The 15,329-nt window shown below is 42.8% G+C and overlaps 1 protein-coding gene across 1 annotated transcript in view; it reads right to left on the minus strand.

The window, feature by feature from the left end:
• The window catches only part of sik2b (salt-inducible kinase 2b), a 38,138-nt gene extending 22,809 nt beyond the window's left edge, over positions 1–15,329 (minus strand). Inside the window, exons 1-3 of the mRNA XM_084019183.1 lie at positions 14,771–15,329; positions 11,631–11,747; positions 8,160–8,223 (exon numbers count right to left, since the gene is read on the minus strand). Of these exons, the coding sequence (XP_083875309.1) occupies positions 8,160–8,223; positions 11,631–11,747; positions 14,771–14,908 (319 nt within the window). The 5' untranslated portion in view covers positions 14,909–15,329. The remainder of the gene's footprint in view (positions 1–8,159; positions 8,224–11,630; positions 11,748–14,770) is intronic.

Here is a 15,329-nt window from a genome sequence, read left to right on the forward strand (position 1 = left end):
GGGAGGGGAATGTGTCAAGGAGCTCCAAATATGTACCAGTGGGGCGAACAGGACTCTGAAGTTATCACCATTCTGGCATCAAACCTCTCCCTCTCGTGGTCTACCTACGTCTCTTATGGCGTCAATATGCTTCAGCCGACCACATTTGACCAAAACATTAACACACTAACATGCAATTATTCTCTCCGTGTTTCCAACAGGATTTGGTGAGACTGTCCTGGATGGACCCCGTAGGTTTTTTGTGTGTGCGTATGCTCCCCTTGAAGAAACAATGTGGACATTTAAACAGTTAAATGCATCAATCTGGTGCACATTGAGAGCAAAATTAACAAGCGAGATCTATGAAGAACCATGTGTTCTTGTAAACTGTGTTGTGCTTTTGTTCTGGAAGTGGTGGAATGAAGTTCTGTTAACAGCTGAAAAGCATGTTTGAGTAGTTACTCTTTAAATATACTTTGATTCTAATACTTACTTTAGTAAGATGGAGAATGTAGGATCTTACTTGTAGCAGAGCATGTTTTTAGAGCCTGCGAGTAGCCATTAAGAGAAAAAAAAGATTATATAAAAATAAACTGAAGCTATAATTTGTGGCCTCAATTTAATTAAAACGTTCCCACGTTTTGGTTAATCTGTGTGCATGAGCTACGTGTATATATATACAGAGACACTGCTGCAGTCTCTGACTGGAGTGATACTGCGTGCTGTCAAAATACAATTAGCCCTGGTAGAACTGGTTAGGTTACATTTTGTGCAACCAGCATCAGGGGGCATGAAGAGTGTTGGTTGACCGCTGCAGTCTATGGAATTTATGGGAAACACCGATTCTCTTATGCCCTGCAATATCTATACCTAGGGGAACATCTTGGAGTCTTGAGTATAAAATAGGAAATATTGGGCTGCAACCCATTATTATTTTCTTTAACCAATTTAACTGCATAATTTTCTTCATTACACTACAAAGCCTCAGGAAATGCCTTCACAATTCCCGAGCATTCAATTTGATATTCATTATAACAAACAGGCAGTATGCCTAACCAACAGTCCATAACCAAGAGATACTCAATTTACTACTACAACCGCTATTGACTTTTGAGGAGCAACAACTACGACATTTAATTAATTTTTACTTAAAAACTTAAGGGGTTTAATTCAAATGTCGAAATCGTTGACCAACTCGATTGCTCAATGGTTTCAGCTCTAAAAAGAATCCTGCTTGTAAGACTTAACACCTTAAACAATTCAATTCTTAGCAAACCATGCGTAAAGACAACTAATCTTAATTCTGTATGAACAGCAGCAATGTGTTGCTGCAGCTCATTCTACAGTAGCACTTGAAAAACAAGCCATTACTGTCTGAGCAATCAACACGGCACAGCCACTCACACATGTAAGCACACACGAATGCAAATGCACACAATGTGGTACGTTGCCCCAGTGGAGGGATGAGTAATCCACTGACACAATGTTGGCAAGGGCAAGGACCTCAGCACAGAGAGGCATGCAGCGCGGCATTCTGGGAAAGCGAGCAGAACAAGTATGAATCATAGGGGTATTAGAAAACAGCTCAACAACCACTATGTTCCACTTCTGAGAGTCGGGTGATGACCGAAATCTCTTAACAGCTGCACAGGTTCGGAGGGGACAAACGCCACGGCTACGAACCGGCTTGTTGGCGAGACCTCTGGCCGGACTTCAGATAAAACCACGGGGCAAGCAAGGGGAGAGTGTGTGTGTGTGTGGAGGACAAGGGGCAAACACACACTCTGTTTCCACATCAGTAACAGATACCCAAACCACTTAAATACAGCAGCCACATTAAAGTCAAGTCTATGTGCGCGCTGATAGATGTTGGTGCTGATTTAATACCAACACCCTCTGGGGTTAAATTGAGCTGGAGCCAGCTGGAGCCGGACACTGGCATTTCATCCCAGTTATATCCCGCTAAAGATCAACTACGGCTTGTGACAGTCAACTAATCTTCCATTGGAAGAGAAGTATCCACTGAAGTGATATTCAAATAAAACAAATCCTGTTTGATTTTTTCCCTAGTTGTCGACGTGTACCTGGTTATTACTCGTCAAGTCACGGTGAGCTTGTGTGTTTGTAGCTAGTGCTGCTCGCTATCAGTGTTCTGCATAAGACACCATGGCTACCAATGTATCCTTTCAGGGGAATGCAGATGGTAATGTTAAGGATGTTGTGTCGTGCCCTTGCCTAGCTGCAAAGCCCAGCCATCACTTGTAGATGCCAGTCCTGTCGCAGCCTTAACGGTCTCGAAATAAGCCCAACAGCTCCATCAGCGTTGAGGCTTAAGGGTGGTTAATGCTTGCCGCAGTGAAGCTAGCACGAGGTCAGAACCGGTACGAAGGCTCTGCACCTGCTGGGTGCGTGCATGCTCAGGGCTTTTCAGACATGAGTCACAATAGCTGACTGATAAAAGCTCTATTAACATGTTGGAGGATTTCACAAAGGCGGCCAACTCATTTTTTAAAATGCTTAGAAACGGAAGGTCTTAAAGATCTATCTTTGAGTAAAATCTTTGACAAATCAAACTGTTTACAGGACATTCAACCTTGAACTTTCATTTAATTGGAATACATTCTTCTTTCCTTACAGGGCTTCTATGAAAGGTGATAAAAGTATGTTCATGAATATGAGATATGAGTTTGCAGTTAACTGCAATTCCTCCTCAGGATTGAGGAGGTTAGTGTACGGTGTTTTGTGGGTAATGCTTGTTGACTCCTTGCTTCTTCACAGTAAATTAACTTTGACCACCCTCTGGCATTTTGGAGAATAACGCGATGTGCCGCGTATTGAGCATAAACGGCCTTTGTGCATGCCCGTAACTCGTGTGCAATCTGTGGAGGCAGAGTATCAACAAAAGGTCTAGGAAAAAAATGATCTGGTTCTGGAGTTCTGTCATTGGTCTTTATTGATTATGATGATTCCAACAGGATTTCCTGGAAAAGAGTGAGGATTTCCAATAATACGGTTTGTTTGGCTGCGATTTCAGCCTGTCATGTGGGCTTTGGTAATGCACCAGTTGATCAAGGCTCCCTCATGATGAGGTCTATGAAGGACACTAGCTAGCGCTAGCTACAGGCTGCATGTAAATCTTAAGTTCCTTTTCGGGCTCATTGTTTTGAAGGCACTCTAAAATTGTCTTTTGAGCCCCTGGAGACTTAATTCACTTGGTGTCATCTGTATCTATTCTCTTTGTATGTTGGGCCTCTTCACATATAGGAAACCCTCTATCTCACCAGCATCTCTCACATTAGCAAGAGACTATAATTCACTCCGGACTAAAATTGTGAATTTCTCTTGATGTTTATGGTCTTTCAATAAGTCATGAAATACATTTAAATGACAGCATTAATCAATAATCTTGCAATTCTGTTGGAGGGAGGGACACATAACCTGGAGCATGAGTTTTCATCAAAACAAATTTTACAGTATTTTTTTCCTTGTTGAAAATAAGACAAATCAAGTGATGTTATAATCTCCTTGTGTTTATTCTGGGTGTGATAGCACAGTGAGCCCAGTGTGATTAAGAGTCTTAAGACTGACGATTGTGATCATAGCTTTCACATCCTCCACGGTTATATCCTCAAAAGGTAGTTAATAAAGAACTCCGTTATTAATCATACCCAGGCCAACAACCAAAATCTTTTCAGATGGAAGTCCCTGAAGCAAAATGAATGAGGTCCGTGACTCAATGTGTATCAATTCAGGGGTCTTCGCCATGAAAAAGGTTGAGATCCACTAATGTAGATTAAATATCCATTGTTAGCCTCCCTGCAATGGATGATTAAGGGCTAACACCGCTGAATAATTACCATTGGTTTTCGGTGGTAAATACAGAAGACAACCAGGAGCCACTAAAGTAACCAGGAAGGTGGTTAAGAAATATTAATAAAGAATTAAATGAAATGTTACATAGAAATTTGATGATAGCTCTGTTTACGTACCAAGTTTGGTTTTTATTATATGTAGGACTGATGCTCATCAGATTTTTTATTACTTAAACACCAAACTGTTTCCAAATGTCTTGTAATCACTGAAGAAGATGAGCACAAATTACCTCAGCTCAAACAGAAAAAACATTTATTCTCAGGTTTATTTTGGCACATAATCTTCTTGCAATTTTGCCTTCAGCAGGTGAATCATTGAAAGCCGCCATGTAAGATGCTGCATGTCAATCAACTGCAAACACATTATGTAAATATATATATATATATATATATATATATATATATATATATACAAAAAAAACAGGGGGGGGGGGGGGTGTCCCTTCAAGCATTACCAAAAGAAATAAGTGTGAAGCATCTTTTGAGATTTGTTAGTCATGAATGCATTTGTACTGGTCATCAAAGTCAAAGCAGCCACAGATCTGCAGACCACTCGCCCAGGAAGTATGAAGGATGGTTTATGGTGAAGTGAAAATTGACAGCCTGAGTAAATAAGAATGTGTATTTCTTTGAAGTCAACAGTCTCCCCGTCTCATTCCCTTTCCATCAGTCAGACGAGACATCTGCATGAGTGATTCTACTCACTACCAGCTATAATACTCCCCTCTCTCCAGCAGTGCTTTCTTAAATATGCATGCCCTACATTTCCCCACCACCTTCCAAATTCGAATGGATGTCCCCTGCTCTCGCCTCTATTCTCTTCTGCCTCGTCTCCCCTCTTGCCTCCGCTCTCCTCTCCGCAACTCAGATTTATTTGCAGTTGACCCAATTTCCAGGTTTGATCCATACCGCGGTGTTGAGGCAGACTGTGGAGCTGCAGACCGTCAGACAGACAGACAGACACAAAGGCACATCAACAAGCTGGCATGGATGCCTCTGCTGTGCCCATTACTGTGCCCACCCATCCCTTTGTTAAAATGAACCCGTCACTCTCCGCCTGCTTGTGCCAAACCCGGCTCCGCTCCTTTGTCCACACACACACACACACACTCACACACACGCACGCACGCACGCACGGACGCACGCACGGACGCACACACGCACACACACAAGCACGCACACGCTCCTCAACACTGTTTACGGTTTGATCTAAAGAGAGAATGGGAGGCTCATCCATTGTCTCACTGATTCACTGTAACAGGGTGGGCTGCTGAGCATCCACAGCTACATCCCATCTTCCGCTCTCTGTAACCTGTGGCCAGGAGCAGACCTGAAAAATCCATCATGTCAGAAAAGCAGAGGCAACTCTCTGGAGGGTCATAGAGGGGGAAGAGGCTGCAGATCTGTCTTGGCAGCTTATCCATTTGTCTGAGTGCATTCGTGACTGAAAGACTTACTCCACCCCCAGAAAGCATATTTGGAATTTAGAAATGATGGTTCAATTTCTGTGAGAATGAATACTGTAATACTAGTCTAAGTCTGCAGCAACCAGTCGCTGTCTGGCTGTGTTAGTGAAAGCTGCTACTGCAGCAGCTGATGATGACATATAAATGTCTTACATAACGACATTACATTGTGCAATAGGGGCAGCGGGGTCTGAGGAATCAGGACACAATGGTTTTATAATACTGTGGGATGTTCCATGAGAAAATCTATGGACTATGGAAAATGCAGTTGACCAATCATGACTGGTACTTTAAAGGAATAGTTTAACATTTCAGGAAAAAAGCCCAGTCACTTTTTTTTTGCCAAAGGTTAAATGAGAAGTTCAATAAAGATCCCTTGTTAACTATGAAGCCACAGCCATGGGACAGTTAGCTTAGCTTAGCAAAAAAAAGTGGAAAAACAGGGGTAAAAAGCTAGCAAAGATCTGTTCAAAGGGAAAAAACAAACCTTCCATTATATAAAGCTCACTACAGCATAGCTCATCTATCAAATCAAGAGTATAGAAACAACAGAATTTAGTTTTCTGCCAGGTTAGTTGTTTCCCCCCTGTTTCCAGGCCTTTTTGCTAAGATAAACTAGCTTTTAGCAAATATGCTTTCCCCCACAATGTTGAACTATTCCTTTAAGTGCACACTGTACAGTGAGAGGCTAACAGAAGCTGCTGCTCGGTCTAACCACAATTAGCTTTCGTGGCTGAAACATGTGCTGGTACATATGAGTCTTTATCTCTGCTCACTTATGTACTTCCTTTGTAACCGCATTCTGTTCTCATTTGTTTTTTTTGTTCCTTGTGTCTGCTTCCCAGCTCTCTCTAGGTCACAGGAGCAGGAGCTGCTGCTGAGTCAACATCACAAGTGGAACACTAGCCTCAGTATTACAAAGACAGACGCATAGACACAAACACACACACAAACACACACACACAGACACACACGAGTTAAAGTTTAATGTAGACTATTGCCGCGGTAATCTGCTCTGCCACTGTGTCAGGGAGCAGGCTAAGTGCAAACATTCTCAGACTCTCTTAATAGGTGAGGCCAATAATCTATGTGGATCATGATCCGCTTGCAGGGTGTCCATATCAGAGCTCTAAGCTTGTGAAACACATTCTTGAAATACTTGAATGAATGTTTTAGTTCATGGCTGCATGTTCAGAACTGGATTTCCTCGAGGCATGTCTTGACTTGTGGGAAGAAAAGGTTTTCCTGGGATATTTAATAAATAACAATATTTTTTTTTGTAATAAACACGCTCCTTCTTTTGGCTCATGTTAAATGTATTGGATTGAGAACGCAGTAGCTACACATTGTACAAATTGAGTGTGTGCAGAAGTGATAGAGCGTGTGTGGTGCTATGGCAGACGAAGATAATTTCTTATCTTCATGTACTATTCTTGCCATGTTCTGACTTCTCTGTCCTTTGCACAAGTGTCTTTATTTGTGCATTACCCAGAAGCAGTGTGTAAACTATATTGTACCTTCTAAGATTAAATGGTCCACTAGGAAACTTTTCTTATTTTAATATGGCAAGCCTACTTCCTTATAGGTTAGGTTTCGTTAGGTTAAAAGGTCCCATATTATGAAAAACTGGTTCTCTCTGGTCTCTACACCTATAAACTGGTCCTCCCTGAGCCTGCCAACTCCCAGAATCTTTTCAGAATACTGCTGATGTGATAATCGCATTTTGGAAGGAATAGTATATAAATATTTATATATGCTTTTCACTCATTTCATGGTGTTCTCCCTTTGACCCAATCCCTTTTGATGATAAATAGTTGTTCAACAGGAAACAATTAAAAAAAAAATGTTAAGACCTAAATATTAGTTGATCAATCAAGAAAATATGCAGATTAATCATTGATGAAAATGAACAGATGCACCCTTGAATTGTCAATACATTTAAATAAAGGCGTTTCATTTATCTTGATGATGTCCAAATAATCCTTTTTTATCATATTTTTTACATTATTATAATCAGTTGGCTGGTGCAACATTACAGAGTTCATGGAGTTTCTAACCATTTCCTTTTCATATTTTTAAATGTTTGAGTTGGAGAAAAGGTCCACTTTATAGGCCTCCAGTTTAATGACTCCTCCTGTCACATGTTCTGTTATGTGTTATAATACTGTTTGCATAGTGCAAAGAGAAGTTAATAAAGCTAAACTACGAGCTGAATCTATCCAAGTCATTGTCAAATGTGTTTGTGAAAATGATGGCTTTTTATTACTACTTTGTGAAGATCTTCTCCTAAACAGCTCAAATTGAAAGCAGAGCAAGAGTTTGACAGTATCCGGAATTTAGTCCAAGTACGGAGTCACGGTCAGTGAGAGGGAGGAATGACGTTATTGGCCAGCATTTAGAAAGTAATCTTGCATAATCTGAGTAATAAAGCCGTGAGCAGCAAGTGATTCTGCATCACAGTAGTAAATCCATCTTTTTTTCTCCTTGAGGCTGCCTCTCTGCGGCCTTCAAAGACCCTCAGTGATGTCATTTTATATGACAAGTAAGTGGTATCAGCACATTTAGCACAGCAATCACTAGCAGCACATGACAAGGGCCACATCAGGATCATTCCTCCAATCATGTGACCTTTGAGATCGAGACTGGGATAAGTGTGAGAGCAATCCAAACTCAATAAGACTTTGATACTTCCTTGTTTGTCAAAAGCATCATTGACGCAAAAGAGTGGAGATTTTTTTGTGTGTGCAACTGATATGGAGAGGGCATGTACGGTATGAACTGGGCGGGACAATGTTTCAGATACTGAGGTCAGATTGATCTTGTACTTGAAAAGCTCACTCACCGAAGATCTCCCCGTTCTTGGCATACTCTGTGACTAAGTAAAGCATATTCTTCGTCTCCATCACCTGAGAGAGGGAGGGGATGAAGCAACAGGGGCAGAGGGAGGGAAGAAAAAAAGAGTGGGAGAGTGAACACACAGAAGACCACTTTTCAATTGTAGTGTCAGCAAATACATTTAAATTAACAATATCCTGCAAAAAGAGAGTATCAGAACAAACGCATGAGACACAAATGACCCAAATATTACACAATTGTACACATGGTTTTCTCTGAGGTTCAACCGCAGTGTCTGGCATCGGGCAAAAACAAAAATGCATGAATGGTCCAGGGACTAAGTATGGCATCCATGTAAGAGAATGGAGGTGGACGGTTGCAGAGAATATCTGAATGGTACTTAAAACCTTTCAGCCCTCACACGGTGCTGTGTTGTGTAGGAGGAGAACCGATTTAGAAGCAGAAACACTCCAGAGATGAATAGACTTAAATGCAGAGGGGAGAATCAGATGGAGATTGGACGATGAATCAGGCACAGCAAGCCAGACGTTCACACTAGGAATCCCACGCTCATTGTTCAAGATCAATTTTCCATCTGTTACATTGACCGATTCATGGATTTAGGAAATGAAAGCCAGTTGTTTTTTTGGGTTGGCCCTGGTTGTGTAATAAACACATGTTTGTCCTCTCTGGATATTTGAGCTGCAATACAACTGACTGAATGATGCAGAGCACCTACACCGGTTCAATTCATCAATCAAAACCAGTAACAAAACTGATACAGCATCTAATCTGGGAAATTAAACTGTTTGGAACTGCCCTAATGAAAAATGATTTTTTTTCCAGAACATTAAAGATGTCAATACTCTACGGGCTGAATACAGTTGGTACCAAAACACCTAGTACAGTTTGATACCCAGCTTACTTGCAAAGCCTGATAACAAGCCGATATGATGCCTCGTGCCTTCATACGAAGTCAAGTTCAACAGGCTCTTAATTGTGTGTTTCAGACCTCGATACACCAGGCCCTGCAGTCACACTTTAACACTTCCATTTATACTGCAGGCCTGCAGCTGCTTAACAGCACTATCAGTAATCACTTCATTACAGCAGATATATCATACACAACATAGAGAATTTCACTATGTCAATGTATGTTCTGTCTCCAGTTGTGAATAAATGCTATGGGGAAAATAATTAATAAAGACATCTCTGTTATGTTATAGATCGTAATATAAATGAATTGACAGGCTGAATCCGGATACCAAGAAGTCATGCATTTGCTGTGAAATTATTGAACTAATTTCAAATGCAGGACTAATTTAGTATTTACGATAGACAGTGGTTTTGCCATTTTTAAAACAATAACCAGTGAGAATGTTGACTGTTCATAATGACTGCAGAGAGACTAAAATAAGAAGAGGGAACGTGGAAAGCTGAACAGCCAAGAGATTCCGAGGCAGTGGGATGCAAAAGCAGAAAATATATGAAGAAAGTTACGGCAGACTGGGAGCGAATGCCACACAACACATGACAACCACACTGGGGTCCACAGTTAGGCTGTTTGTGTGTCTTCATTACTTTAGGCTTCCCTTTGGGCAAACCATACTTTATGAAACCAGAAAGGAAATCACTAATTGACTTGAGCTGATTGAATGGAACGGCTGTTGGAAATAATGATACGCACCAAAATAACACAGCAGAAAGTTGGAACGGTGCCACGTGGTTGTGTAATGATAATGAACACTCATTTACTTTCCCTAAACAAACAAACAGGACCCCTCAGGCTTATGTAATACAACTGAATCACCAAAATTGTTGAGTTATTGGTGGTAAAGCTTTTTTTGGGGGCCAGGCAGCCGACATCACGGTAACCAAGTGAAGCAAGTTTCCTTTCCAGTCTCGTAAAAATGTATGTGAGCTTCTCAGACTGCACACCTGGACATGCATACAGCTACTGTAAAAGGTCACAGTCGCTTGAGGGAAGTCACATTTATGGGACTTATTTCTATAAAAAACTGCTTGGCTTTATGTTTGTATTTGACAATGGGCTTCATATCAATAGCACAAGTGTAAAGACCACCACAGCCAGATTATTTACTTCCTGGCTTTCAGAATATAAAGCACATTTCTGATGCATGAAATCATATCACAATGTAAAAATGCATTATAAGAATTAACCATGATAGACAAATTTGGTGTAAAATCGTTTTTGGATAAGAGAAGGAGACTATGTGTCCGTTTGAAATGACTTTATTGATGATTCATTTCCATAACCAGCAGACTGTTCACACTGAAGCAATACATCTTCTCAGTCCCACACTGTATCGATGACGCAACCAGTCCAAGCTACCTTTATATAAAAGTCACAATTTAACATTTTCCGTTATTGTTTTAAGGCAAATTAAAATACTACTGTCTCGCATTCACTCCATTGGACTCAGGTCTCAAGAGTTGCAATGCATTTTGGGGCCGTGGGGAATGTCCAGTAGGCTCGCACTCGCACTCGCACTCGCACTCGCACACACACACACACACACACACACACACACACACACACACACACACACACACACACACACAGCCAAATGTCAGTCAGTCATTAACTACGCTCTCATATCTTAAACTATCCATGGGTGGCAGGTTCTGCTAGGCAGCGGCTGTTTGCTAATGCATTAGAAAATGACCTGGATTGGTCCTGCGCCTCAACACCCTGACTGCTAAAGAAGGACGGATGATGCAATGAATTCTCCTCCAGGGAACTGATTGGTTCACAGCTTAGCCACAGAGGCACGGCTTATTCTAGGGCCCCTCAAATGATGTCACATTGGGGCCCCCACTGCAACGTCTGTTACATATTCCACGATTGCCTCTGCTCTCTGAGGGGACATCTTTGACCAGCGGCTGGTTTCACAAAGATAGACTGGCTTACATTTGACTCACACTTCAGATCTGAATTCACATTTGCACAATACTGTCTATTTAAAATTGCCTCAGGTTGGACTACGTTTCAGTTAATTCTGGGTAAATTAATATATTTTTTTTTAATTATAAGGCTCAGGATAGTTTCTTTGTGCAAATGAAAAAATGATATTGTAGTATATTGTAACGGGCAAGTGCTGTTAATAGCAGTGTTAGAAACAACAAATTACAACCAGGTTTTCTAATATTTTTAAAGTAATTTCTTGCCACTGGTCATCAGGTACCGATACTGATCGTTACTATGGAAACGTGAGTATAAGTTCGCTTCGGGGAAAAGTTTCTAATTTTTTTCATCTTTAAAATAAGTTTTATTTTTGTGAAACTGCCTCACCTGCAATTAGACTAATCCGAGAACGATTTTCAGAGCGATCTTAAATATATTCAGAGCATCTTTCTGCTACCCATAGGACAGTTTAAAAACCACTGACAGGTGAAAAATCCTGATGCATTATAGTCTAAATCAGAGAAAGCAGAGAGAGGTAAGCTAGAGCCTCACCTGGTACAGCTTGATGATGTGGGGGTGGTCCAGCATCTTCATGATCTGGACTTCTCTGTAGATCTTCTCCAGATTGACAGCATCCAGTTGGGTCTTGTCGATGATCTTAATGGCCACCTGCAGAACAAAGCAAGTGTGATCAGTCAGTTTCTCATACAATAGAATCACAGTAGGGCTCATCAGACTTGACGGGCAATAAGAAGCACACTCCCCACACTTGCATACACACCAGTAGCGACTAGGAATTTAATATTCTCCCAAGAAGCAAATGGGGACAGTGTGTTGTTTTCTGAGAACTGCTTCTGAGACACAAGATACTTAAATACAGCTTGTGCTGAAAACCTTCATAAACACCCTCCAAATTTGAGATCAAATATCACATGACGGTACAGCGGAGGCAAACACAGGCCTCGTCACACACACAGACACACACACACACACACACACACACACACACACACACACACACACACACACACGTAAATCGCACTCTCAAATCTTCAACGCTCTTGGCTTTGATTAACGATGTCCGGTGGAAACAAGACAATATTAGCATCTCCCCTTCAGACGGTCTCATAAACAGCATTTCCTCAGTGTGATCTGAAGTGTTTCCAAGTGTCTGTGAGCCAAGCTGGAGGAGTAAACAAGAGGGGACCCCAGTTCTCCTTTCAGCAATCGCACCGCTGTGTTGTTTCAGGTACCAGTAAGGCTTGAGCTGAAATAATCTGTTATTTAATCGATTTGTTGATCAACAGAATTTTTTATTAATTCAAACAATTTTGATCGATTTTTTAAAAGCAAAAATGCCCCAAAATATCTGGTTTGGTTCTGGCTTTTTAAATGTAAACATATGCTTTGTCTTCTAGGTTAAATTGAATCTATTTTGCATTTGGACTGTTTGGCAGCACCAAACCTAAAAAAAGTGTTTTCTTATCTCACAGCGGAACCATTGTTTTCTGCTCCATGACTCTGGTATTCCTGCTGTGTCAACGCAGTGGTGTCATTGAAATAGTGTGAAGACGGCTTTTCATCTCGAAGTGAAGTCCAACACCTCCATCCCACTGACACCCAGTTAAATCCTTTAAGATTACCATTACATTACAGATGTGCAGTAATGGGTGTTTCAATACATTTAACACTCCATTACCAGCTCCCTACGCACAGACAGGTATGCAATTTGCTGTGAAATCCTAAGAAATGTAAATCTTTTAATGACGCTCCAGCTACAGGTCGACAGCTCTGGGGCATAACATTTAAATGTGCTGGCCTACTGGATTACAGGGTACTTGGCATGAAAAGATCCCAGCCACCACCTGATTACATTGTCAACAATACTAGCACACACACTGCTGGCACAAGGTCATTTGGGTCAATGACCTGCAGGGGAATTTGGCTCATAAATTAATTAATAACAGCAGAAAGGCAGAACAATGCTGCAATCAGAGATGGATAAATGTACTGAGCTGACAGGCAGGACTACGTGGGAACAAACCAGCCCCACAAGCTGCAGTATGTACATAATGGGATGAATGGGTCAGTATAACACACAGGAGCCATCAGTAGAAAAAGTAGGTCATGCACACAGGTACACCTATCTAGGAACATGCAGAAAAACCCACCAGATCAGCTGTTTCATGTGTCATTAAACTCTGCTTTTCTTTGCACATCCAGGCTAACATCTCTTCTGCTCCGGCAAATTAACCAGGCAGATGGCGTCACATAAAGTTGATAGCCGGCCTCTCCAGCTGACCTTGGCCGGTCCAACAAACGACCTGGCTCTGCCCGAGCCAAGCAGCTGCGGTGGCTCTCTGCAGCGACCAGCGCCGAGTGACCTCTAATAGCAGAATAGCCTCTCCCAAACCAGTGGCCCCGAAAACCAGCAGTTACATGCATGTTCTCAGCCAACCTAAACACCACACCAGCTGAGGGGAGAGTGTGCAGCCACACAGCAAAATCACCTGGCTGAATTTAAAACCTGCATTCACGCAGCTGTGTCAGAGTCAGACGGTTGCAGATTACCTGGCTAGACGAACGCCGCGCCACTTCACAGGCCTTAATAACCATGTTAACACGAAAGCAGTCTTGAGAGGCCTCTTTTCTTGCCTCGTCATTCATTAAACATTCATTAAACTGGGCACCTCGTCTGGATAATCTTTGTTTTTCTGCAAGGCACTATCGCTCACGTTCAACGGCAAACAGTCGCAGGCTCTGTGAGGTCAAAGATCAAAGTGTGCAACTGTGTTTTCGCAAGTCTCTCAGCCAATTTCTCTATCGCTCCACTGGTCTCCTCTAAACACCACTATTTAAATAACATTGCACATCTCCTGTGTCTCTGTCATTACAACAGAGAGTAGGGACACTCGGTGGTACCGGTCAAGAAAGGCCTCTCTGTAGAAAGCTGACATAACCATCAGTCAGACAAATCAGAGCCCTGTTCCTTCTGTGCTCACGCTGCGTCGCCTGAGAGTGTGCACTGTTCAAACCCTTCTCCAAACTAAGTGAATACCCCAGAGCAGTGTCAGTGGATTGATTTCTGCATGCATGCCTGCAGAATACTTTGCTGTCCAATTACAGAGCCCTGGCCGGCATATTTGCCCCTTACAAAGCTCCTGGCACTGCTGGCACAAGAAACCACTAAATCAAATCATTATTTGGATTACATAATGGCACCACCGACCCCACGCTGCATGCACGCCCCAGATACAGCGATGTTTACAGCAGCCAGACTCTTGGAGTTGGTACACTGTCTGGGTCATTACCAAAAAGCAGTGCAGGTGTATGATGCCGGTCTGGCGCAGGAAAGAAAAGCATGCATGTTTACAGTTCGTGTTTCCCAGCAGCACTGGTGGTCAGACCTCTTACTGGCAGTGATGTTGGCCGAGGGGGGTGAACGTGCAGCGAGACGTCGCTCCTGTACCTGCAGGTATTCAAACACACACACACACACCAGCTGTTGCGTGCACTGGAGCGGCCAAGTGGCCGGGGCAGTTAGCAGTTACCCGATCCAAGTTTCTATTAGTGCACGATGTGGACAGCATTTCGGCATCCGCCGGTGTCAACTAGTGCAATAAAGTTATGTAACTCAGCCGAACAGTAGCCCAAGTTAGCTCTGGGGCTAACTAGTTCACCGACACACTCACCTCGGTCTTGGTTATGCGGTGTCGAGCCAGCTTCACGACAGCGAAATTGCCCTTTCCTAAAGTGCGCTCGATGTCGTAGAAGCCCACTCGGACCGGACCCCGGATCAGCGGTTTTTGGACACTGTCAGCCATGACCATGCTGTTCTAAATGGGACTGTTTGTGGAGGAGTCGGAGGTAGCCAGACGAGCAGGGGACACAGGGAGGGGGTGGAGTGGGGGGGAGGGGGGCTCACGCGGGCTCGAGCTGCTACAGATAAAGACGAAAGGAAAACAAACCGCCCGCCGCCGCCGCCACTGCTGCTGCCGCCGACGCCGCCGCTCGAAGCGTGTCCATTAAAAGGAGACAAAGTTGATTTCTGTGTCGCCCTGCCAGCGTGAACGCCAAATGTGGCGACACTTTCCCCCCCGTCAGCGCGGCGATACGAAGCAGGCCATTCGCTGAACCCGGGAGCTGTCACTCCACGTCCTCCGGTACAATGGAGCGATAATATTTCAGCCCGCGGTGCCTCTATCAGCTACGGAGCCACACGAGTTGACTCGCAGAGAGGCATCATGTTCT

Source organism: Eutrigla gurnardus, assembly GCF_963514095.1.
Source record: "Eutrigla gurnardus genome assembly, chromosome: 10".
NCBI classification, from domain to species: Eukaryota; Metazoa; Chordata; class Actinopteri; order Perciformes; family Triglidae; genus Eutrigla; species Eutrigla gurnardus.